At 54.9% G+C, this 23,806-nt stretch overlaps 1 protein-coding gene across 2 annotated transcripts in view; it reads right to left on the bottom strand.

Moving 5' to 3' along the window:
* Positions 1-1,478: 1,478 nt before the first annotated feature.
* The window catches only part of STX1A (syntaxin 1A), a 68,544-nt gene continuing 46,216 nt past the window's right edge, over positions 1,479-23,806 (bottom strand). The window contains exons 4-10 of one of the 2 annotated variants that reach the window (XR_005954128.1): positions 16,399-16,473; positions 13,699-13,772; positions 10,666-10,774; positions 4,673-4,746; positions 4,229-4,366; positions 2,480-2,687; positions 1,479-1,857 (exon numbers count right to left, since the gene is read on the bottom strand). Coding sequence is in view for 1 of the 2 variants with exons in the window: in XM_041424980.1 (XP_041280914.1) it covers positions 1,780-1,857; positions 2,480-2,590; positions 4,229-4,366; positions 4,673-4,746; positions 10,666-10,774; positions 13,699-13,772; positions 16,399-16,473 (659 nt within the window). In the remaining variant the exon portion in view is untranslated. The remainder of the gene's footprint in view (positions 1,858-2,479; positions 2,688-4,228; positions 4,367-4,672; positions 4,747-10,665; positions 10,775-13,698; positions 13,773-16,398; positions 16,474-23,806) is intronic. The other variant, XM_041424980.1, reaches the window with a different exon arrangement.

The raw sequence follows: 23,806 nt of genomic DNA, 5'->3' as shown, positions 1-23,806 counted from the left end.
GCTGGGACTGGGCAGAGTGGGGAGCCAGGCTGGACCCGCTTCCCAAGGGCAGCTGCATGCAGCAAGGGGCTCTGCGGGGGGACCTTGGGTGACAGTGGCAGAGAAGCTGTGCCAGGGCTGCTGCTGGGCTGGCCCTGGGGCAGGCAGCACTCTGGCTGCAGCCACTGCCTTTCCCCTGTACCCAGGGGCACCACACACAGCCAGTGCCTGAGCCACAGCACCCTGCCAGCGTGTGGAGCAGCCCTGCCCTGGTGCTGGTGGGAGCTGGGAGGTGATGCTGCCCGAGGCTGGAATACTGGCTGCCATCCAGTGTCCCTTTTCTGCTACCAGCACCTGACAGCCAGCCCCTGTCCCAGAGTGGCAGTGGGTCCTACCTTGGGACTATGGTGCTTTGGCATGTGCACAGGCCAGCCAGAGCCCTGAGGTCTCCAGAGGAAGGTGAGGGCAGAGCCCTGTCCCTAGCCTGAGGGAAACAGGCAGTGGCAGTACTGGACCCCCTGAGCTGCCAGTGAGACCCCCCACAGCAGCTGCATCTGTGTCATGGGCACGGCAGAGGGCACAGGGCACCCAGGTTGTCCCACAGCTCCCCACTGAGCAGGTGCTTCACTGGATGGCTGGGCAGGAGGGCACGGTGCCAGGAGGTGGCAAACAGGCAGTCAGGCACTGGCCTGTTCAGAACCAGACTGGATACAGGAGGAGGGAGGCAGCTACTCCTCACTTTGCAGGGGGCTGGATGCAGCAAGGGCTGCTCCTGGGACCACAACAGGAGAAAGCCCAACTGCTTCTAACCCCCAGCCAAGGGTATGAAAAAGCAAGGCTGGAGCTGCCCTGCTTGCAGGTGAGTGCTGCCAGGGGCTGTGGACATCAGCAACAGCCCCAAACCCCAGCAGGCAGAGTCCAGCCTGTGGGCAAGAGGAGCCAGGACCACCGTGTGCCGTGGCTGAGAGCCTGTGATGAGGCTGGCTGCAGGATGAGCAGCCAGGGAAATGCACTGGCCTTGGACTCAGTGCCACCCTGCCCTGTCAGGCCAGCAACCAGGAGCAGCACTGGCCCCCACGTGCCTCATTCCTGTCCCCCGGCTACTGTGATGGCCCCAAGCAGCACATGCTCCATCAGGCACCCACCACCTGCACATCCAGCCTTTGGCACCCTACTGGGGTGAGGGCTCATGTGGGGAGGGGACAGCCCTGCCACGGGAGGAGTGGCAGGGATGGAGCCCCAGAGCCCGACACAGTCACTGGCCAGGCAGGGCTGGGCAGAGCACACCCCTGGGGAAGGGCCCCGGAGAGAAGCAGCCCAAGGGAAGGTGTTTGCAAGCACAGATGCGGCTGACATGAGAGTTGGAGGTGATGGGCAAGCTGGGCAGGCTGACTGGGCACCGTACTCCCGAGGACCCCTAACACCCACATCCCTCCCATCCCTCCCCTGTCACTAACACAGACTGCCCATCACAGGATGAGCAGCAGTGCCCACGGGCACTTCTGTCCCCCACCCGGTCCCAGCCAGCCCCCCAGCCTGGAGCAGTGATGAGAGCTTGGGTTCCCCCCCGGGGTCCCCCTCGCACCCATCACCATCGCCGGCCCCCCGCCTGCGCCCCGGGGCTGGAGCTCCCTCCACACAGACGCACCGCACCGCACACACAGCGTCACAAACAACCATGCATTAAAACTGAAATGCTGCTGGGAGGCTCCGGGGCTGCGTGGGTTGCTCCGGTGTGGCTGCAGCCCCATGGCACGCGCGGCTCCGTCCATCGCACACAAACAGTCCTGGGGGGTGAGTCTAGCCGAAAATGCCGCCGAAGGTGGAGGCGATGACGATGCCCAGGATCACACAGCAGATTATGATCATGATCTTCTTCTGCTCAGGTGTCCCAGCAGCGGTGGGGAGAGAGGGGAGAGGGGATGGTGAGTGTTGGGGCAGGATGGACCCAGCAGTTCAGAACAGCAATCTGTCCTGTTCCCCTTTGCCCGTGGTGGGCTCTGAGCAACACCTTGGGAGCCAGAAGGGCCCTGGCAGTCCTGGACAGGGAGGGACATCCCTGCTCCTGCTTCTGCCCTGGGTTGGCAGAGCTGAGCTGGTGGCCTTCAGATCCCCAGGCTGATATGGGACCAGGACAGACAGCTGGCATTGTGCTCAGAGTCTGAGCTGAACCATGACCTTTCCCTGTTTTTATTTTGCAAGGGCTGTGGCTCTCACAGCATGCCTGGTCCAGGGGTCCACCTTGTCCCTTTTCCTCCCCACAAGCAGCCCTGCCCTATGGCTCACTGTCAGCTTTCACACAGTCTGTGCTGGGAGCTCTGCCTCAGCTGTGCCACCCTCAAGGCCTGGGCTGCTCCCAGTGGTGTGGGGCAATGTGGGCACCTGCAAAGCTGTGCCAGGCTGCCTGGGGCAGGCACGGAGCCAGGCAGGCCCTGTGCAGGGATGAGGTGTCAGCAGTGCAGGCAGGGGCAGATGGGCCCCAGCCAGAGCCGTGACTCACCCGCCTGGCTTTGCTCTGGTACTTCACCGCTTTTTTGGTGTCGGACACAGCCCGCTCCACGTAGTCCACCGAGTGCTCCACGTTGTACTCGATGCGGTCAATCATCTCTCCCTGCAGGGGGACACAGCCCGCGCGCCCACGCAGCCGTGAGCTCCTTCCCGCTCTGCCGCTCCCTGCCTCCGGGGGGATGCTGCCCTGCCCAGCAGCCCTGCACAGAGAGAAGCACCATCAGCTGCCTGCGGGCACTGGCTGTTTCCTGGGGTGCCCTGCGGGCTCTGGACTGCATGCCCCGTCCCAGAGGATCTCTGTGCACATCCCAGCAGGGACACAAGCAAGGGAGAGGGACAAGGGAGCTCCCAGCGCTGACTTGTCCAATATCTCAGGTGACATCAAAGCCCCAGTGGGATCTACACCAGCACCACACCACACGCTGCTGAAACAGGAGGCATGGCAGGGAGCAAGGACAGTGCCAGCAGCACCATGAGGGATGCCCAGGACACCACGCACGTGCAGGGACCGGGGACCACCACTCCCATCCACACATGCACCGCACCGACTGCAGGAGGGTCTGGAGCATGGCCAGCCAGGACTGAAGAGCCCTACAGGGACCCCTGCCCTGCTCTGCCCCTGCTGCAGGGGTAGGCTGGGAGTGGGGGCTCCTCTGGGTGTGGGGACACGAGCTGGGGTGAGCTCCTCCAGCCTTGTTCACCTCCTTTGGCCCCATCCTGACCAGGTTGGCAAACAGCCAGGTCTGCAGCAGCTGGACAGGGCTGGCAGGAGTGGGAGGTTTGGAGCCCTGTGTCCTCCTGCATGGCATGGAGGGAACTGATGCCACAGAGCCACGGGCTCATAGCCAGCAACTCTGCAATGCCCATTTCTCATCCTAATGCTGGAGAGCACAGGGAGGACAAACCTTGGGGCCTGGGGTGCTGAGCACTGAACCCCACCAACTGCTCCCTGTCTTGTGTAAAACTGCTGCTGCTTCTTCCTGCCTGTGCCATGCCAGGGCAGAGCTGCCAGCCCTGCTGCCTGCCTGGTGCCCTTCTATTCCCAGTGCCAGCAGCTCCGAGCTTCTCACCCACAGGACAAAGGTGCTGGCACTGTCCAGCCCTCAGAGCAGCCATGGAGTCATGAATCCCCACAAATGTCCCCCACTGCAGACAGGACAGGCCACCAACACCACGGTGCCCTGGTGACCCTTGCTGTCCTGCCACTGGCTATCCCAGTGCCATGCAAGCAGCAGCCATGCAGGAGCAGCCATGCAGAGCAGAGCATGCAGCACCAGGGGCTCGGCCAGGGGGTCTTTACCTGCCACCGATGTCTCCTCGGGCCGTGGCAGCATGGCGGGCAAGAAGGGGGGTGAGCAAAGACACAGGAGCCCGTGCCTGGCTGAAGGGACTGGTGCCACGGGCTGGCAGCACAGCCCAGGGGCCATCCCGAGCTCACCCACCTGGGCCTGGTGCTCCAGGGAAGATGAAGGAATCTCCCCCTGCATGGCAGCCACCCCCTGCCCTCCTTCTGAGCCCCTCACGGAGCCTCCCACCCCTCACACACAGCAGCCCAGCTCTGGGGTGCCAGGCAGGTGGCTCCAGCCCTGGGGAGCCCAGCTCAGCCCCACTGGGAGCCATGCTGGTCCTAGATGTGGTTTTTTCCTCTCAGCACTGTTGCCCAGCCTCCCCACCCACAACAGGGAGCCCCATCAACCCTCCAACCCCTCCAGGTGAGCCCTGGGCTGCACCTTTTCCCCACCTGGCTCTCCACCAGCATGGCCATGTCCATGAACATGTCGTGCAGCTCTCGGATGCTGTTCTCCAGTTTGATGATCTCACTGTGCCGTGTCTCAATCTCGTTCAGTGCCTGCTTGGTGATGTTTGAATCCATGATGATCTGCAGAGAAAATAAGGCCACTGAGCACCATGCTCAGACCCAGCTCCAGTGTTGGGACTGGGGGCACCAGGAGAGGGATGAGCAGGAGCTGCAGAGCCCCTCCAACCACCCCAAGCCAGGCAGTTTGCAGCAGGATGCTGGGATTCAGACTGCTCCAACAGATCCTCTGGCCAGAGCTGAGCCCCAAGGCCCCCTCCTACATGGGCTGTGTTCATTACCCTGTAGTGAGGCCACTGTGGCAGCATGTCCAGCAGCCCATCCCCTGGGCTGGGGGCTGGCTCAGCTGCAGCTGCTGACAGAGCTTACCCCAGAGGAGAAGATGGCCGGGTTGCCGCTCTCCAGCATGTCCTCCAGCTCCTCGCTGGTGGTGGTCCTGCCAGCTGCAACCACACAACACAGGTCAGCCAAGAGCCCCCTCTCCCCAGCACAGGTCCCACAGGCTCCAAGGTAATCCTCCCACGAGTGGAACAGAGCAAAGCTTTGAGCCCCAAGAGCACACAGGGCAGTTTGAGCTCTCACAGCCTGGCTCTGACACCCCTCATGTTAAGGGCATCAAGCTGCCAGCTTGGCTCAGCTCACACAGGAATGCCCTCCTGGGCACACTGAGCATTCCTGCAGAGCAGGGAGCAGTGCTAAGGGACCAGCAGCCAGCTGCAGCCACGGTGTCTGTGAAGGAGGAGGGATGGAGAAGAAACCACACACAGGTGTGTTCTGGACAATCCCTGTCCCAGCCAGTTCAACGCCATGAGGACACTGGGCTCAGCTTTGGGCCCTGCTGCTGTGTGACAGAAGCCAGGCTCTGTCCTTCCCCCTCCATGTCTCTGGGGGCCTCCAGCCTCATGGCTCCGCTAAAACAATTCACCTACACCATGTGGTTCCTTCCCTTCCCCACCCCATGCAGCAGAGAGAGAGATTCTGATCCCTCCATGGTGGCACTGATCCCTGCATTAACTGCAGTGAATTTCTTGGGCTAGCAGCCATGTGGGCCACAGGGAACCACAGCCAAACACATGGAGATGCTGCCCAGTGGGATGGGGAGGGTGAGCAGGTCACCTGAGACAGGGCAAGTGACACCCACTGGTGTGAACAGGGCAGTCAGGCAGGAACAGCTGATGAACTGACTCCACCAAGATTGATGGAACCAAAACCTGCAGAGCAGGGCTGGGGTCTGTAGATGCTCCCCTGTGACATGCTGCCTGCAGCCTGTGGTACTGAAAAGGACAACAGCATCCTCCAGGATGAGTCCAGGGCACCTCAGAGAGGGGGAAATGGGGCAGAGCCAAGCACAGCTCTCAGACACGTGGGCAGAGGCTAGAGCTCTGTGTGAGGCTGGTCTAGACAACTGTGACCTGGTAGTGACCCCAAAGCCCTGAGAAGCTGCTGGTTTGAGTCACAACAACAACCTGAGGGGGTTCACAGATGCATGTGAGGCTGAGCTTTGCCACCGAGAAGTGTCCCCAGGAGAAGAAGTGTCCCCAGGAGGAGAAGTGTCCCCAGGAGGAGAAGGGTCCACAGCCCATTTCCAGATACCTTACATGTCTTAAGAGTGACAGAGCACCACTCCCACCAAGGATGATCCACCACAACCCTTGCCAGCTTTTCTTGCTGTTGGCTCCTTGCTCTTGGAGGAGCTCCCTGCTCCCAGAAAGGGACAACAAGGGACCAGGCAGCACAAATCCCCAAACCCTCCTGTTGATGTGCCCAGCTCTGAGCAGTCACTGGCCCAGGTGCTGTCCATGGAGAGCTGCTTGCTCTGCCAAATGCCAGCCCTCGAGGCAGTCCTGAAGGGCTCCAGGAGATGCCACATCTGCCATGGGCAGAGGTGGGATGGAATGTGGGATACACATTCTCATCCCATCCTTCCTGCTGCCTCACTCCCCTCATGCAGAGCACAGAGCTGGTAAAAGCTGCATCGAGGTGAAGGAGGAGAGCAAAGGCATAGCATGGATTAACAGCTAGGCATGGATTAACACCTGGCCAAGGGCCACAGCTGCTCAGGAAGGACTTGCTTTAATGCTGAGCCAAGCCTGGGGCATGGAGGCTGCATCTCACCCACACCACCCAGCACAGCACCTGCCAAACAATAACCAATTGTTTAATATAACCAACCTGCAGGAGCTCAGAGCACTTCCCAGGAAGGCCACTGCCTCCCAACTGGCTTCATGCTTTGGCTTCCTGGCCTGTCATCAACTCCTCCACAGCAGTAAAATCAGCTCAGGGTACCTTCTTGATCTGCTCCTCACATTCCCACAGGGCCATGGCACAGCCAAAAATGGGAGTGAAAGGATGGAGCCACTGCAAGGTAGCCCTGAGGGAGAAGAGTTTGGGGGAACACTCCTGCCCCAAAATTTGGTGGAATACTGGAAAATCCTGAGAACTATACCTGTGCCTCCCCAGAGAGCTTCAGAGAACATCTGCCTCTTACTTGGCACCTCCAGCAATTAGAAGTTTCTAGGGGAGAAGCAGCTCTGCCAACGAGACAAGAAGCCCAGAGCATGGAGGAAACTGGAGGAGCAAACTCAGCCCTAAGCTGGCAGGGAGAGAATGTCAAGAGACAGTGCCCAGGTCACTGCAGAGCCACTGCAAACTCTGGGACAGGTGAACATGAAACCACTGAGGAGACTTCCCACCTCAAGGCACAGCCCTGTAGTGCCCAGCTGGACAGTGACCATCCCCATGGAGCAGCTCCCAGGGGAGGGGCAGGAGCAGCCCGGTCAGGGTGTGGGGGAAGCTCCCAGGGAAGCCTCTGGTGCCACAGCTCAGTCCCACAGCCCAGCTGACACTGGATGCAGTTTGTCCAACCCTGCATGCAGATGTCTACAAACAGGGAAGGCAGCTCAGGGCTGGAGGAGCCCAATGTGCCATGGCCAAAGCAGGGCTCAGCTGGGCTCTTCCGCTGGCAGCATCCCCTGGGCTGGCAGCATCCCTGCTCCCAGCAGCAGGGCACCTGCAGAGCCACAGCTGGGGCTCACACCGAGGACAAGGCACCTTTCCAAGGCAGGGATCCTCTGCCTGGAGCTGGCTTTTACACACTCATAGACACAAATCCATACAATTCATGGAGAGATGGATAACACTGTCCTGCCCACCTGTGTGTGAGGTGACAGGTACGAGTGACTGGCACCCTGTCTGTCACCAGCTCAGACAGGTCTGGCACTGCCCAGGCTGGTATCAGGATGAGGATTCAGCTACAGAACCCTGCACACCTCATGCCCTCAGAGCTGCTCCTGGGTGGGCAGTGTGATGCTGAGGTTACACAGCACAACCTCTGGCACACACAGACACAGCAGTGCCCACGCAAGGACAAGGGAACAGATCCTGAGAGGGCTGTGGGGAGCCCCAGGGGGTGGCTACAGCCCAGGGCAGTGACTCTACATCACCAACTCTGCCACTGTCCTACTTGCAGAGCCAGATGTGGTGAGGATGGAGAAACTTGCTGGTGCTGGGGAACCTACCCAGAGCACCTGAGCAACTGAGAAGTTCCTGCTCTCATACTCTGAAAACCTGAGTGATTTACTGGCTTTGCTGTCAGAGCTCCCAGCACTTTCTGTCTTTGGACTCAGCAGGAAATGAGAGCTGAGGATGTTGTGGAGATCTGTGCAGTCACCACATCCCAGTTGAACTCTGTCCCAAGGAACCTGTGCAGGAGCAGCTGGGGCTGAAGGGACACCCCAGGCCAAGCAGAGCCCCTCTCCAGGCAGCACTCCTGGTAAAACATCCACAAGCTGTTCCTTTTGATGAGTCTTTTCACCAGGAAATGTTTTCCACTGTCCTGATGGGGGAATCCAGCTTTGGCAAAGGGCTGTGCAGGGGGCTGTGTCCCTCCCAGCACAGCCCCATCCCAGCTCTGCACCTCCTCTGGAGCAATGAGAAATGCACTTGTGTCCCACACTCCTCCATCCTGCAGGGAACAAGAGTCCCTTGCTGCCAGGGACACCTCCCCTGCAGGACACACTGCTCCATGGGGACTCCTGAGCAGCTCCTTCCCTACCCCACCAAGGCTCTGCCAGGCACTGGCAGGATGGACAGAGCAGATACAAGAACAACAATATATCTTCAGGATTTAAGCAGAGCAGCAGAGCCCTCCCAAAATTCAGTAGGAACACAAGAGGGAAGTTTCTTTCCTCTTGGAAGGTCTGCATGCAATCAAGGACAAGGCTGAGTCCTTCCAAACCTCCTCTCTCAGAGGGAGGCACAGGGATACCTTAAATTCCTGTTCACATGACCAGCCACTCCCCAGCTGTCACTGCAGGGTGATGGTGGCTGAGGGATGAGTCAGGCAGCTGGAGCTGAGACACATCCTGCTTTACAGCAAACTGGCAAGCTCTTGTTGAGCCTCGTGTCAGTCAGCCTTCCCATGCAGCCCTGTTAGCATCAGACATCAGGAAGGCTAATCTGAACAAAGATTAAGGCTTGCACAGCTGTGTCTCCTTCCAGCCCTCCACAGAAATTCCCACAGCACCCAGATTCCCAGCACATTCCCACAGGTGACCACCAAGGACTCCAGGTTGACTCACAGATCTCCTGTCATTATTCATAGTGAGTTGTTGGAGGAAAGAAAAAACATCCATTTGGTTGTTAGGAAAAATAAAGGACTAAGTTCAGAGCCTTCCATTCTGAGCACAAACCCCACAACATGTATGAAAATGAGATTATTTGTAAAAATCTCCTTTAATCTCTGCATGCCCTGGCTTCCCCCTTGATTATTCCCCTAATGACATGGTTCTTCTTTGCTGGAAGATAACCCCTTTGCTCTAAACTACCCAGGTACCACTGAGTGCCCAGAAGAACCACAGGGAGAGTGTTTTTATAGAGGCAGGACTGGACTGCTCCTGAGTGATGGGCTCTGGATCACTCAGAGGTCCCAGTGCCACAGGGTCACCTGGGTGAGGTGTCACCAGCTCAGAGGTGTCACTGTCACCTGAGGTCCGCCCTTGGCCACAGCATAATGGCTGCTAAGAGCCATCAGTCCTGGGCCCAGAGAGGCAGCACTCAGGCTCCTGCTCCTCCTGTGCAAGAGAGGCCATCAGGAGTAGGGAGTGCTCCCATCTCAAGAATTCCTCCCCTGTTTTCATGTTTAGCTTAGTTCATCCATGAAGAGCACCCTGAGGAAGGACAAATACCCACAGGAATCAGGAATTCCTGTGAACTTCTTCAAATTAAAAATTGGCTACAGAGAAGGAATCCCTCTCCTTGTGATCCCTGTGCTTTCTCTGCAGTATTTTGGGATGCACTTTGCTGGATGCACGTTGCCACTGCAACTCAAGGTCTCACCCCACGTCCATCCCCCAGAGGAGCCATGCTCCAGTCTCTCCCAGGGACTCCTGTGCATCCTGGCTTTTCCTGGGAGCTCTGCCCAGCTGTGGGAGCAGCTCTGATCCATTGGGAGCCAGTGCAGGACACGGCCCCATGGCACACACAGCACTGTGCAGACAGACAGGTGTGCCAACCCTCTCCCTTGGACAGGTATCCCTTGCATGGGCTGTGACAAGATCTTCTCAAACCCTCCTGGACTGAGAAATCCTCCTGGTCATGGTGAGTTCCCAGCGAACCCCATGTAGATTTGTTTTGGACTGATTGGTTTTACCCCTTTGTACCACCTCCACTCGTCCCCATTAAACCCCCAGTTTCTGCCCTGTTCAGGGGGGAGCTGCTGTCACTGGCGTCCTTTGCAGGGTGCTGGGATAAAGGCTGCCTCTGCGGAACAACCACACGGTGCTCCTGTCTCTTTGTCCCTGTGTTGCCCAGGGTACACCTCGAAAGGCAGAGCTGAAATCCCTAAGAGCTGAAATCACTGCTGAGAGCTGAGCTGCCTGCCCCTTGCTGAGGTTACTGAAGGACTGCCTGAGACCCCTAGAAAGCTGTCTCTTGCAGGACCTCTCTCTGGAAAGGTCCAGGTCGAGCCATTGACCCCGAGTGGCCGCCCCAGCAGAGCCCAGCTGTGCCCCACGGCAGGGTTATCCAGCTGTGCCCCATGGCAGGGTTATCCAGCTGTGCCCCATGGCAGGGTTATCCAGCAGAGCCCAGCCATGCCCCATGGCAGGGTTATCCAGCTGTGCCCCATGGCAGGGTTATCCAGCAGAGCCCCATGGCAGGGTTACCCAGCTGTGCCCCCCCAGCCATGCCCCATGGCAGGGTTACCCAGCTGTGCCCCATGGCAGGGTTATCCAGCAGAGCCCCATGGCAGGGTTACCCAGCTGTGCCCCATGGCAGGGTTACCCAGCTGTGCCCCATGGCAGGGATCCCAGCTGTGCCCCATGGCAGGGTTACCCAGCTGTGCCCCATGGCAGGTTACTCACTGATCTCCAGCTGCCTCTGGATCCTGCCCTTGCAGCGCTCCCGGTAGTCGGTCTGCGTGGCGTTGTACTCCGACATCACCTCCACGAACTTGCGGGACAGCGTGGAGTGCTGAGAGGGAACAGAAGGGGACAGGAGCTGAGGGTTCCAGCAGAGACAGAGTCCTGCTGCCCCTGCAGCAGGGAAGCACCTCCTGCACCTCCAGCTGTAGCTGTGTTTCTCTTCACAGAGCAAAGCAAGGCACAACTTCCCAAGAATATTTCTGGGATTCACATTCTCTAAACCTCAGAGAAAGAAAAAACATTCTTCTCGTACATCATCCTTACGAAAACCCAGAAAAACGAAGTAAAAAAAACACCACCTGCAAATTGTTTATACTTAACAAATTATCACGTCCTTACAACTCCCTGAAAGTTCTCACAAGCTGCAGAGAGAAACACTTGCCGTTTCTCTCTCTGTGTCCCATGGCATCCACATCCAACCACCCCAAAAGCATTTCCAGCCCAAATGCTGCTCCAGAGAGCGTGACAGAGCACAAGGTGGGCAGGTGGCAGCAGGTGACACATCCCCAGGGCAGTGGACCAGAGGCATCCCTCATCCAGCCCTACCTAAGCACAGCCTCCAGCCCTGAGAAGGCACCCTGGGAGGCTGGCAGCACCCTCCTTGCCCTGCTTGTGCCCAGAAAGCCTGGAGGTCACAGCAGTGCCCTGGGTTGGGCCCTGCCTGCCACTGCTGCGCTGCTGGGACATGCCACACCCTGCACAGGCACAGCATGGACCCATGGGCATCACTGCAATGCTGGGGGCAACAGTAGCCAGCCTGCTCAAAGGCACAATCACAGAATCATTAGGGCTGGAAAAGACCTCCAAGATTCTCATGTCCCACCCTGTCACCCAGCCCAGAGCACTGAGGGCCATCTCCAGTTGTTCCTTCAACACCTCCAGGTAGGAGGTGTGAAGTGGGACTCCATCACCTCCCTGGGCTGCCCCTTCCCATGCCTGACCACCCTTCCAGTGGAGAAATTCATCCTGGTGCCCAGCCTGAACCTCCACTAGCACAGCTTGGGCCTGTCTCCTCTTGTCTTGTCCCTGGGAGCAGAGCCTGACCCCCACCTGGCTGCCCCCTCCTGTCAGGAGTTGTGGAGAGCCAGAAGGTCCCCCCTGAGCCCCCTTTTCTCCAGACACAGCTCCCCCAGCTCTCCTCATCAGATTTGTGCTCCAGACCCTTCTCCAGCTCCATTCCCATCTCTGGGCACTCTCTGCACAGTGAGGGAATGTCAGACATGCCTGGCACCAGCAGCACGCAGATGTTTTGGTGCAGGAGTTCCCACACCTGAACAGCCCAGCCAGCACAGCCCCACCCAGGAGACAGCACAGGGGACTCTGCAGGTCCTGTGCCACTGGACACAGGTGACACTGCAGGCACTGTGCCACTGGACACAGGTGACACTGCAGGCACTGGGCCACTGGACACAGGAGACATCTCCAGGGTCCTGTGCCACTGGCTCTGCTGCCATTCTAAACCAGCAAGAGCACAGTATTTATGGAGAGCCTCAGCTCATCTCCCTGCTCCAGCCAAACCTCACACCAACCAACGCCCCTGGCAGCTCCAGCTCCATCCCCTGCTCCAGAGGGGCTGGCCCAGAGCAAGGTCACAGCAGCTCCCAAACAGCTCAAAATCCAGCAACAACGTGATGTGCCATCCAAGTGAGTCTTCTGCTGCTCCAAAATTGTTCTCCCCAAAATCCACTTCATTCTCATTCAGCTGAAAACTATCAACATATGTTGATCTGGAGCCAAAAATAGCCTGGGTGCTGAGTGACACCCTTCCTGCTCACTAGCACACCATGCTACACCTCTCTTGCTTAAGAAATTACTTAACTCAGTGTTTATCTTCTCAGATTGTTATTTTATGTTCCTATGAGCATCCCACACATCTACAATATACATTTGATTTTTGAAGGAATAGGGAGTTTTGTGCAAAATCGGCTGGAAAAAAGCATTTTAAATGGCTTCCAGACATTACAGAAACCTACCTGAATATTCACAGCAAATAAAAAGCATATCAAAATGTACCTTGTGATTGAACTCATTAAACAGAAAAAACTAACTCAAGTTAGGAAAAGGATTTGTTTCACTCAGGTCTAGCACTCTTCACTCCTCAAACATGGACAAAGCAGCCCCAGCTGGATTTCCAAAGAGCTGCTAAAAGTTCTGGGTATTCAGAATGGGCTCTGAAAGCCCCCAAAAGCACACGCTGAAACTGGGGTCCTTGTCCTTCATGTGATCAATAGGAAGATATTTTTAGGGTAATACAAAAAAATTATATATATATATATATATATATATAAAAAAATGTATTTTATATAACAATTATATAATATATAAAATATACTTATATATATATAAAATATATAATATATACTTATATATGATATATACATATAGAACCATGGAAAATACTATTGAGACCTCTGGGAAGCTGCACCATTGGCTGCATTTCTGGACTGGGGATGCCCTTAGGAACTGTGACTCCTGTACCTGGGTCTGCTGCAGGCAGGTCCAGATCTGATGAGACTCTTCTGGCTGGAGATGACCTCAGCAAAGCCACAACATAGTGCAAAATCTTAATGCTCAGCCACTCCTGGTTTACAACACGTTAACAAGGGGAATCAGCTCCTCATCCCTTCTCTTACTCAGTGTTTTGCTAAGTGCAGCTTCACACAAACTGGAGAAGGCACAAAAACCTACAGAAACACCAAGCTTCAAGCACATCCCCAGCAGAGAGGACACAGCTCTGCAGTGATGCAAGCACAGATTCCAGGCTGGAGCAGTGGCTGCCTCCCCCCAGGTGCTCTCTCACCAAAGCAGCACCAGAAAGTAGAAATTACACAGCAGCTCTGCATGGCTGGGCAGGAGGACAGAGCTTCAGGCAGAGAAATCCACTCCATGGCCCAGCACAGGCCCCCTCTCCCAGCACTGCTGGGGCCCCTCAGCTGGCACTCCCCACCTCCCCTCCCTGGTGCAGGGGCTCACCTGAGTTTTCCTTATCCGCAGGTCGGCCGATGACCTGTTCAGCCCCTCCTCCTGCTCGATGCTCTGCTCAATGCCTGCTCAGGACACAAGGACACTTTAGTTTGTGCGGTCTGGAGAACAACCACAGAATCATCAAGGCTGTAAAAGACCTCCAAAATCATCAAATCCAACCTTCCACTGGTTACCTCAAGCCCATTAAACCACTCTGCCAAGTGCCACATGTACTCATTTTTGGAACACTTCCAGGGATGGTGACTTCACCACTTTGCCAGAGTGCCTGTTCCAGTGCTTAACCAAAGGAAAGGGACTGCTTGGCAAAGGGACTGTGAAACACTGGATCAAGGAGCAGCTGGTACTAGGCACTTCCCAAATCCTGACTCCACCATTCAGCCTGGCAGCAAAGCCCTGTTTCATGACTGCAAAGCACCTGGTGCCTGGACACTGGCTGTCATTTGGGGCTGAAAGGGCAGCACTGTCACCCCCAGGCTGCTGAGCCAGGATTTCCACATAAAATCAATGTGGTGCTTAGGTCTGATTGCCAGTACTCAAACAAACTGGAGAGATGTTTCCACCAGAGAGGCAGGAGGAGAAAATCCAGAGCTGAAGTGTCTCTGCAGAATACCAAACCACAAAACTCCTTCAGTAAAACCAGCAGCTCCTCCAGCTGCACAGGGAGTTCCCACCATGCTGGCACGAGTGCCCTGCACCGTGCTGAGCAGCCATGGAGCAGCACAGGGACCTCCCCTTTAATTAGGAAGATAATTGACATGAAGCCCTCAGTGCCCCAAGCCTGAGAGCCACGGCAGGGAGGAGCACTGTCATGGCCCACGGTGCTGTGGGCAGGAGGGCTGGCACAGAGCAGGAGCAGCAACCCTGCCCCATCCCTGCCAGTGTCCAAGGCCAGGTTAGACAAGGCTTGCAGCACCCTGGAGCAGTGGGAGGTGTCCCTGCCCATGGCAGGGGGGGAAATGAAATTACCTTTGAGGCCTGTTCCAACCCAAACTATCCCATCACTTCAGGATTCTATGAAACCTGCTCCTCAAGGCCAGCTCAGGACTAATGAGCTAATTGTCATGCTAATTCTAAGACTTAATTGCAGGGGCTTATAAAACTGGGAAGAAAGCTCCCATCAGCAGGCTGGCCAGTGTGCAGAGAACACATCTCCACCTAAACCAGCCATGTGAGCTGGTGGCATCCCTGGAGTCTGGCTGAAGACCCCATTCCCAAATAATGGATGTCCCACAGCTCTCAGAGCCCAGCACCTTCTATCCTGGAGCAGATCCCTCAAGCCCAGCACAGGGCAGGTTGTTTCATCAGTGAAATACAGTGAGTGTACACTGAATACTTCCTGCACACTCGTCACAGAGCACTCCCCACTCCCATGGAATGCTATTGGCAAACACTGGGCAGTTCTGATAACCAGCAAAATCACATTTTCCCAAGAAGCTTGTAATCAGAATTAGCCCCTGCGTGAGTAATGTCTGGCCTGAAGAAGTCAGTTTGTTGTCAGCAGATGTTGTTTTTGATCAGTCCTGACTGTTTTCTGTCACTGATCATGCTGGCCACGAGGCTATTTGGGACAAAGCACAAGCACTAGTCATCTGCTGCTGCAGGTAAATATGACAGCAGAGAGGCTTTTCTGGAAGCAGGAAACAGGAGCCTGTCCTGCAATCCTTCAGGCTTTCAAAGTCCCTTAAAAACACTGAACAACACACTTATGGAAAAGGATTTTTGTTTTTTTAAGGCCAAACCCCATCACCAGGTATCCCAGTGCGTCCAGGGCCATAGGAATGGATCCCTTGGACTGTGGAATAGATAAGATATCCCTGGCTCTCCTTCCTGGCTCTAGTTGAGATCATGTGTTAGGAGGACAGAGGGAGCGTGAGGTACAGGTCTCCTGGCCCACACATGGGACATGGCCACACCAGGGGTGACCTAGTAAAGGGCTCCAGGCATATCTGAGTCCTCCATGACTGCCACAATTCCACTAATCCCAGGGTTAGTGAGGACACTGCTGCCTTGGGGGAAGCACCAGCTCCTCTCCCACCTCAGACACAGCCAGGTCTTCTGCACCAATGCAAACCAAACCCCAGACTGATATATGTCCATGCCACCACAGGCAAATCTGAGCTGCCAGGGGGGACGTGCCTCCTGTCTCAAGGTGCTGCCATCCTCTCAGGCTCCCTCAGCCCCCTGGGGTCCACTCTTGGGATTCTGAGTTGTCTGAGTGCTCCAGCACCAGACCCTGACCATCAGTGGGTTGACAACCACCTTATTCTCACACCTCAGACACTGACTGACTTCCATTAGTGGACACTGAAGGTCACATCCTGCAGCACATTCCTCAGCAGCCCCTCCTCACCCACCCACACCTGAACAGAACCTTTGGCCAAGCTGGGGGTTTGCCCAGTGTCCAACCCCTGCCAGAGGTGTGGCACAGGACTCACTCAGAGCCCAACAGCTGCTCCTGGCCCCATTCCCTCAATTCCATTCTGGGAATGGGGCACAAGGGGACAAATGCTCCAAGGGCAGATAAAAGCATCAGGAGGGAACAGCAGAGAGGGAAGGTGATGCTGATCCCTGGGAGTATTTCCAGCCTGGGACAAGAGTGCTCCAGGCAGAGCCCACAGTTCCATCCCAGGCTCTGTAGTTTAGTTTAGTTTAGTTTAGCTCAGTTTAGTTTAGTCAGTCATCACTCACTCTTTAGCTTGGAGCGCACTTTGTTCGCCGTCTTCTTTATGTCAGACATCAGCTCCTCCAGCTCCTCTTTTGTTTCTGGGGAGAGAGAAAAGAGCAAACATGGATGTGCTGCAGACACCACTAAAATCTGCTGCCCTGCAGAGTGTAGAGACCAGAGCTGCGAGCCCTTCAACCCTCTAACTGGAAGAATTTCCAACCCCTGACTGAAAACACTCCCAATTCCCAGACTGGGAGCACTCCCACATCCAGACTGGGAAAACTTCCACCCCCAGGCTGGGAACACTCCCACATCCAGACTGGGAAAACTTCCACCCCCAGGCTGGGAACACTCCCCCCATCCAGAGTGGGAAAACTTCCACCCCCAGGGTGGGAGCATTCCTACAATCCAGACTGGGAACACTCTCACCCCCAGGGTGGGAGCATTCCCACAATCCAGACTGGGAACACTCTCACAGGCAGACTGGGGGCACTTCCACCACCCCATGCTCTGTGCTGGACTCTCCTCACACTCCTGAGACCTCCAGCTGCTTCCAGCTCTGGGGCCCCAACACAGGTGTTAAACTGAACAAGAAAGAGGTCAGGTTAGACATGGGGAGGAAATGTCAGACCATGGGGCTGGTGAGCCCTGGCACAGGCTGCCCAGAGCAGCTCTGGCTGCCCCATCCCTGCAAGTGCCCAAGGCCTGGGGCTCGGAGCAATCAAGGTGTCCCTGCCATGGCAGGGGGTGGAACCTTTCAAATTCCCTTCAAACCCAAACCATCCCGTGACCCTGTGATCACATACAGGTTCCTCTCCCAGAAACCAGCGTGTCCTGAGAGAAGCCAGGATTTGCAGAGGTGCCCCTCAGCAATCTGTGCTTCAGGAGCTGCCAGAGCCCCTGGAGCAGGGGCACAGCCCCCAGCCCAGCTCACTGGGACCCAGCTGTGGTCTGCCAGTGCAGCTCTCCCTGCTGCCAGCCCAACACTCCCTCTTGATTTTGATGAGATCAAGACTTAATTAAATAAAACTTTGTTTAATAGAGCTGAGGCATATTGACTGACTCATGTCAATGGTTCTGATGCCAGCTGCCAGTCACAGGCATAATTAGAAAATCCTGATGATGGGAATGTTCTGGGGGAAGGTCCTCTCCTTCTGGCAGCTGTACAAATTCCTATCCCTGAGCTACAAGCTTCAGCACTATTGGGAAAAGGAGAGAAGGAACACATCTGTGAAGTCCTTCACCCCAGGATATTTGCTGGAGAAGGGGCACAAATGCAGGAATAGGATATTTTCAGTTTAAGTTCACATTTAAGTGATTAATTTTTTTTTTTTACCCGTTCTTAAAAAAAAAGCAACTTGTAATAATAAGAAAAAAATAAATAATAAGAAATGGTAATGTGAAGAAATTTCTTGAAAGAATTTGCAATAATAGGAAAGTAATAAAATAGCAAACTGATATAATAAGAAATTAATAACTGCAATAATAAATAATTAATAATTATTTATTAATACAGAAATTAATACAGCCTGGGCTGAGTGACTCCCTGCAGCCATCCAGGCTGGGTAAGCAGACAAGGACCAGGAGTACAGGAGACAACAGGCTGCCATGGACATAGGATGGGCTGGGAGCTGGGACTGTTCACCTGGAAAGAGGAAAGCCAAGGGGGTCCCTACTGCTGTGTGAGAGCACCCTGCAGCAGGGTGGAGAGAAGCTGGGGCCAGGTGTCCTGCTGGTCCTTGCAGGTGACATTCAGCTTCCTACTGAAGCCTGGGGGTGCACAGGAAGAGGACAAGCAGTGCTGGACCAAGCTGGGGCAAGGAAAATGCAAATTCGATATTAAGAAGAAAAACACCCATGATGGAGGTCAAACAGCAGATGCAGAGAGGCTGTGGGATGTCTGTCCTTATGGATATTCTGCACAAGGCTGGGTGGAAGGCTGAGCACTGGACCTGCTGGAAGGGACTGGCCAAGGTCCCTTCCCACACACATCCACCCTCAATTTCTCATAGCTCACTGCCATGCACTTTCCCTTCTCCCTGCCAATTCAGGCTGAGGGATCCCCCCATTCTGCTCTGAGACCTCACCTGCAGAGCTGCTTCCAGCTCTGGAGACCCCAACCCACAAGGATGTGGAGCTACTGCAGCAAGTGCAGAGGAGGCCACAGAGATGCCCCAAGGGCTGGAGCCCCTCTGCCCTGGAGCCAGGCTGGGGGAGCTGGGGGTGCTCACCTGGAGAGGAGAAGGCTCTGGGGAGAGCTCAGAGACCCTGCCAGGGCCTGAAGGGGCTCCAGGAGAGCTGGAGAGGGACTGGGGACAAGGCATGGAGGGACAGGACACAGGGAATGGCTTCCCACAGCCAGAGGCAGGGATAGATGGGATGTTAGGAAGAGATTTCTCCCTGTGAGGGTGGGCAGGCCCTGGCACAGGGTGCCCAGAGCAGCTGGGGCTGCCCCATCCCTGGAGTGCCCAAGGCCAGGTTGGACAGGGCTTGGAGCAGCCTGGGACAGGGAAAGGTGTCCCTGCCATGGCAGGGGGATGAGATGGGATGGGATGAGATGAGATGAGATATGAGATATGAGATGGTCTTTAAGGTCCATTATGAGCTGTGTCACACTGCTGTGAAGCTGCCACTGAGGACACACAGGTCCATGCTGAGCTTGTGGCCCCTCAGGGAGCCAGCAAGGGCCACAAGACCACGCTGAAGGAAGGAGGGGACAGGGAACAGGGCTGGATGCCTTCCCTCAAAATATTTCCAACTGAGCAGCATGAAGAACACTCCTTCTGGCTTGATTTGAGTCACAGGCCGTGTGAGGATTGCTTGGCGGCCTGGCAGGCACAGGCTGCCCAGACAATTATTTTCACATGCACAGTGTCTGTTTAAGTGACTCACTCAGATTATTTAACCATTCACAGCCAGTGACATACAGCCACGGGAAGCTGCAGTACCACAACACTGCTGTGCCATGGCCAGCATCCCTTCATGCCAGAGTGGCACTGGGGGCAGATGGCATGTCTCAGAGCATGAGCCAAGCTCCCCACATCCCACAGCTCTCCCAGGATGTCTGCTCCATTCCCACTGGCACTGAGCACAGCGAGAGCGGAGATGTCCATCCCCATGGCCACGTGTGCCCAGTCTCTGCTGGGAGGGAGAAGGAGTCTTTGCTCCAAGGTTGAGTCTTACACCCCTGAGAAGCCCCAGGGCCTGCCTGGGAGGGAGCCCAGCTGTGCAGGGAGCAGGCAGGGGTGAAGGCAGGGGCACAAACTCTTCCTCCTCCCTCTGCCAACAGCTCGTGAGGCTGTCTGACAGAGAGCAGACACAGCCCAGGCTGGTGACACTGCAGGCAGGCAGGAACAGCAAGGCAAAAGCAGATAGGAGCAGGCAGGAGCAGGCAGGAGCAGGCAGGAGCAGGCAGGCAGGAAGGAGCAGACAGGATCAAGAGAAAGCAGGCAGGAGTAGGCAGAAGCAGAAGGGAGGAATAGGCACACAGGAAGGAGCAGGCAGGGAGGCAGGAGCACACAGGAGAAGGCAGGAGCAGGCAGGAGAGCAGGCAGGTGCTGGCAGGCACAGACCTCCACCCTTCACAGGTACTGTCACTCTATCTTTCTGGACATCATGGTGACAGTGACTTTGCTTACAAGGTGCTCAGCCCTTGACTCTTTGCTGGGACTAAGAAAGTTCACCTTGGCAACCTTCAAGTCTTTACTGACAATAACCAACCAAAATCCTCAAGAAAAGTGCAATTCCAAGCTAATTCCCAGCTGAGTTACCTGGCAAAGCTGGAAGGATATTTTTGGCAAAGACTTAGCTCTTTCAATAAAAAATGAAAGAAGATCCTGGGAACAGTTTTTGAAGAAAATTAAAAAGAGAAAAAAACAACAACCTTTCTTGTTTACCTAGGAACTTTCATTTATGGAATGTTGGGTATTTTTTAGAGGTGAATGCAAAGACGAAGCACAGACCTGAAAGCTTCACAAGGATCTGATCTCTGGGAGCAAATAATAAGGAATCCTTCCTAGGAACTCTAGGGATTTGGCACAAATATCTTCCATAGTGTTTCATGGCCTTAAAGCAACACAAATGAAATCTGTTTTAAAAGGTACTAGAGATGAGATTGGCTAGAAATGTCCTGAACGTGGGTCAGGGCAATCCCCAGTGCCAGCACACCTGACATTTATTCTTGGAAACAGAGCTCAGAGTTTCACATTGCAACTTATTGATTCAAGCTTTGGGAAACAAGAACAAAATCATCAGATGCTGACTCATCCCCTTCCAATTGTCTAGAATTTTTTTTCAACTCTGACCAACACAACCATTTGCAGCAGGTATGACAGAATAGGGAACAGGCAGAGGGGGACAGGAAAGAACTGCTCCACCCCTGCTCCAAGCAGAGCCAGGCCTGTCCCATCCCTGCAGGAGCAACACAAGGAGTTTCAGCTGCCTGCCAAGCTGTAGAAACAGGAGATGGCAAGGCCATCCACCTGTATTGCCAGGAGCAGGGCACAGGGGACAACCAGTACTGTCAGGAAGGAGCAGTACCCCGGGATTTTTAACTTCCTGCACACCAGGAACAAATCCTGTTCAAGGTGCAGCAAGGAGAGACACGGCCAGGGTTCAAGGGCAGTGCAAAATGTCCAGGCTTTTACACTGGAGCAGAACAGAGATGATGCACAGAAGGGTCTGAAAAGCTTGTGGGATCCCCTGGGATGAAAGGTACACCCTGAAACACCCCTCACTCGTCCACCTGCCTGGTGTTTTGGGGTGATCCAGAAGAGATTAAATTGTAGTTTTTGACTTTTTACATCACTAAAAAGGAAGCAGGTGAGATCACAGAATCCTAGAATCACAGGATGGTTTGTGTTGGAAGGCACCTTGAAGATCATTCCAACACCCTGCCATGGGCAGGGACACCTTCAGCTAGGCCAGCCTGCTTTTGGACACTTCCAGGGATGGGACATTTAACTGAGTTCCTATAACATAGTCATAGGGAACTAAAATCTGGTACCATCATTGAAATTGCATTTATGTAACAGCATTTGATACCAGTGGTGATGGACCCTGTTTCCCAAACTCTGGACTCCCAGCATGATCCCCACAGGCTGCCAGGCCAGTCCAGTCACTGGGAAGGATGGAGTCTGGGGCCACTGGCTGGACACTGGGGATTTTCCACCAATAACTGGGCTTGTAACACCAGAGTGGCCATGGGCACCCTCGTGTACCAAGCCCAGCTCAGCCCCTCCACAGCCTGCTGCTGACACAGCTATCCTGAGCACCTTCAGGATGCTCTCATTCTGTGGTCATCTTTCTCCGACTGCTCCTGCTGGGAAATTCCCACAGGAGGCCAATCTCAGGATGAAAGGATGGATGGATGGATGGATGGATGGATGGATGGATGGATGGATGGATGGATGTGCTATGTGTTAACCACAGAGTCACTGAATCATCAGGGTTGGGAAAACATTCAAGATCAAGTCCAACCTTTGACCAAATACCACCATGCCCACTAAACCATAGCACCACACATCCAGTTGTTCACTGAACACCTCCAGGGTGACTCCACCACAGTCCTGTGACAAGACTTAACCACTCATTCAGTGAAGAATTTTTTCCTAATATCCAGTCTAAACTTCCCCTGGCACAACTTGAAGCTGTTTCCTCTTGTCCTGTCCCTTGTTCCCTGGGAGCAGAGCCTGACCCCCACCTGGCTGCCCCCTCCTGTCAGGGAGTTGTGGGGAGTCAGAAGGGCCCCCCTGAGCCCCCTTTTCTCCAGACTGAGCTCCCCCAGCTGCTCCTGCTGCTCCAGACCGTTCCCCAGCTCCACTCCCTTCTCTGAACATGCTCCAGCCCCTTGATGTCTTTGTTGCAGTGAGAGGCCCAGAACTGGACACAGGATTAGTGCCCAGCACAGATGGATGGTGCCTGCGCTGGTACCAACACTGCTGTACCAACAGCTCCTTCTTGCTGGGTGTTTATAACTCCACAGCACAAATGAGGGAATCACAGTGCTCACACCAAAGGACCTTGGTTTGGTGACAACCCCTGCAAGGGTGGCAGAGCAGAGTTGGTGCAGTGCCTTGCTCTGGTTTCTCTGTTTCCAGAGAAAGTTGGATCTAATTTTTTTTCCCAATTAACACTAAAACACCAGCTTGTAAACAGTGAGGGATGAAGGAGAGCCATATGTAAATGACATAATTAATGCCTGTACACTGGCATGAGCTTGAACCCAACTTCTGTAACAACATGGCTCCCCAAAATCTGCCCATCCTGCCTGCAGAGGGCTCGTGGAGCCTCTGCCTCAAACTCAGCAGCAAAGCCAGACCCACAGCTCATCTCCAGCATCCTCAGCCCAACACATCCCACACTGCCTTTCCAGCTTCCAGCTCCACTGGAGCAGCTGTTGGGAAAGCAGGAGGTCATGGAGCTGGCAGGAAACAGCAAGGATCAACAGCTCAGAGCAGGGGGAGTTTGGGAGATCTTTAATGAAAAGCAGGCAATGGCTCTGAGGGAAGTCCTGATGGAAGCACAGGATCCAGTGAGGGCTGTGGGGGTGAGGGCAGGGGGCTGCACCCCCAGGACTCATCCCACCCTCAGGAGGGGCACCCAACTGAGACAGCAAAACTCATGCAAGAAAAGGGCTGTGGATGGCTGCTCCCACCTGCTGCAAACGTGCCCATCTGTCAGAGCTTCTCAGCCCTGGGCATCATCCCCAAAGTTGCTCTCCTGGAGCAATGAGCTGGCTGATGAGCAAACACTCCTTCCCTGTCCATGCCCTTCTTCTGTCTTCCTATGGCTCTCCTCCAAGCCCTTCCATTCATTCTGGAATGGACAGGGCAGCACTAGGGAAACCAATCCCTCCACTGCCTGCTCCCACTCTGCTTGGAGCCACACACAAACCCCTGGCAGCTCCAGGATGGACACAGGGCACTTGAGATGCAGTGCTGGAGCTCGCATGGACCAAAGCTGCCCCAGCCCTCCCACGGCCACCGAGGGCACAGGTACCAACTAAAGCTCCTCAGCTCTATTTTTACAACACTGACTGCACTAAGTGTCTTACCTTCCTTAGTTCTCCCGATCGAATCCCACTTTGAATACTCCATTATTTTACTCAGAAGCAAGGTCAGTTTAATCAGTCAATAATTACCCAGCTCATTCCCTCTCTCTCTAGAATCGATGCTCTTCTACCTCCCAAACTCCCAGTGCCCACTAGGTATGCCAGAAATTATTGGAAATCAACACTAATGGCAAAGGCACCATCTTACTCAGCTCCTGGAAAACTTCCCAATCAATACCTTCAGGCAGACTGAATCCAGCAGTGTCTATTTTTGGTATCAACTGTTTAGCAACAAACTGATTTACTGCTGGAATGTTGGAATTTAATCAGCATAAGATACATCATGTATTTCCCAAAAAAAGGGAAGTGTTTCCCTGTGT

Source organism: Onychostruthus taczanowskii, unplaced genomic scaffold, assembly GCF_017590055.1.
Source record: "Onychostruthus taczanowskii isolate IOZ18803 unplaced genomic scaffold, ASM1759005v1 scaffold86, whole genome shotgun sequence".
NCBI lineage: Eukaryota > Metazoa > Chordata > Aves > Passeriformes > Passeridae > Onychostruthus > Onychostruthus taczanowskii.
The sequence above is the reverse complement of the archived record's forward strand: the minus strand, read 5'-3'. Positions and strand labels throughout refer to the sequence as shown.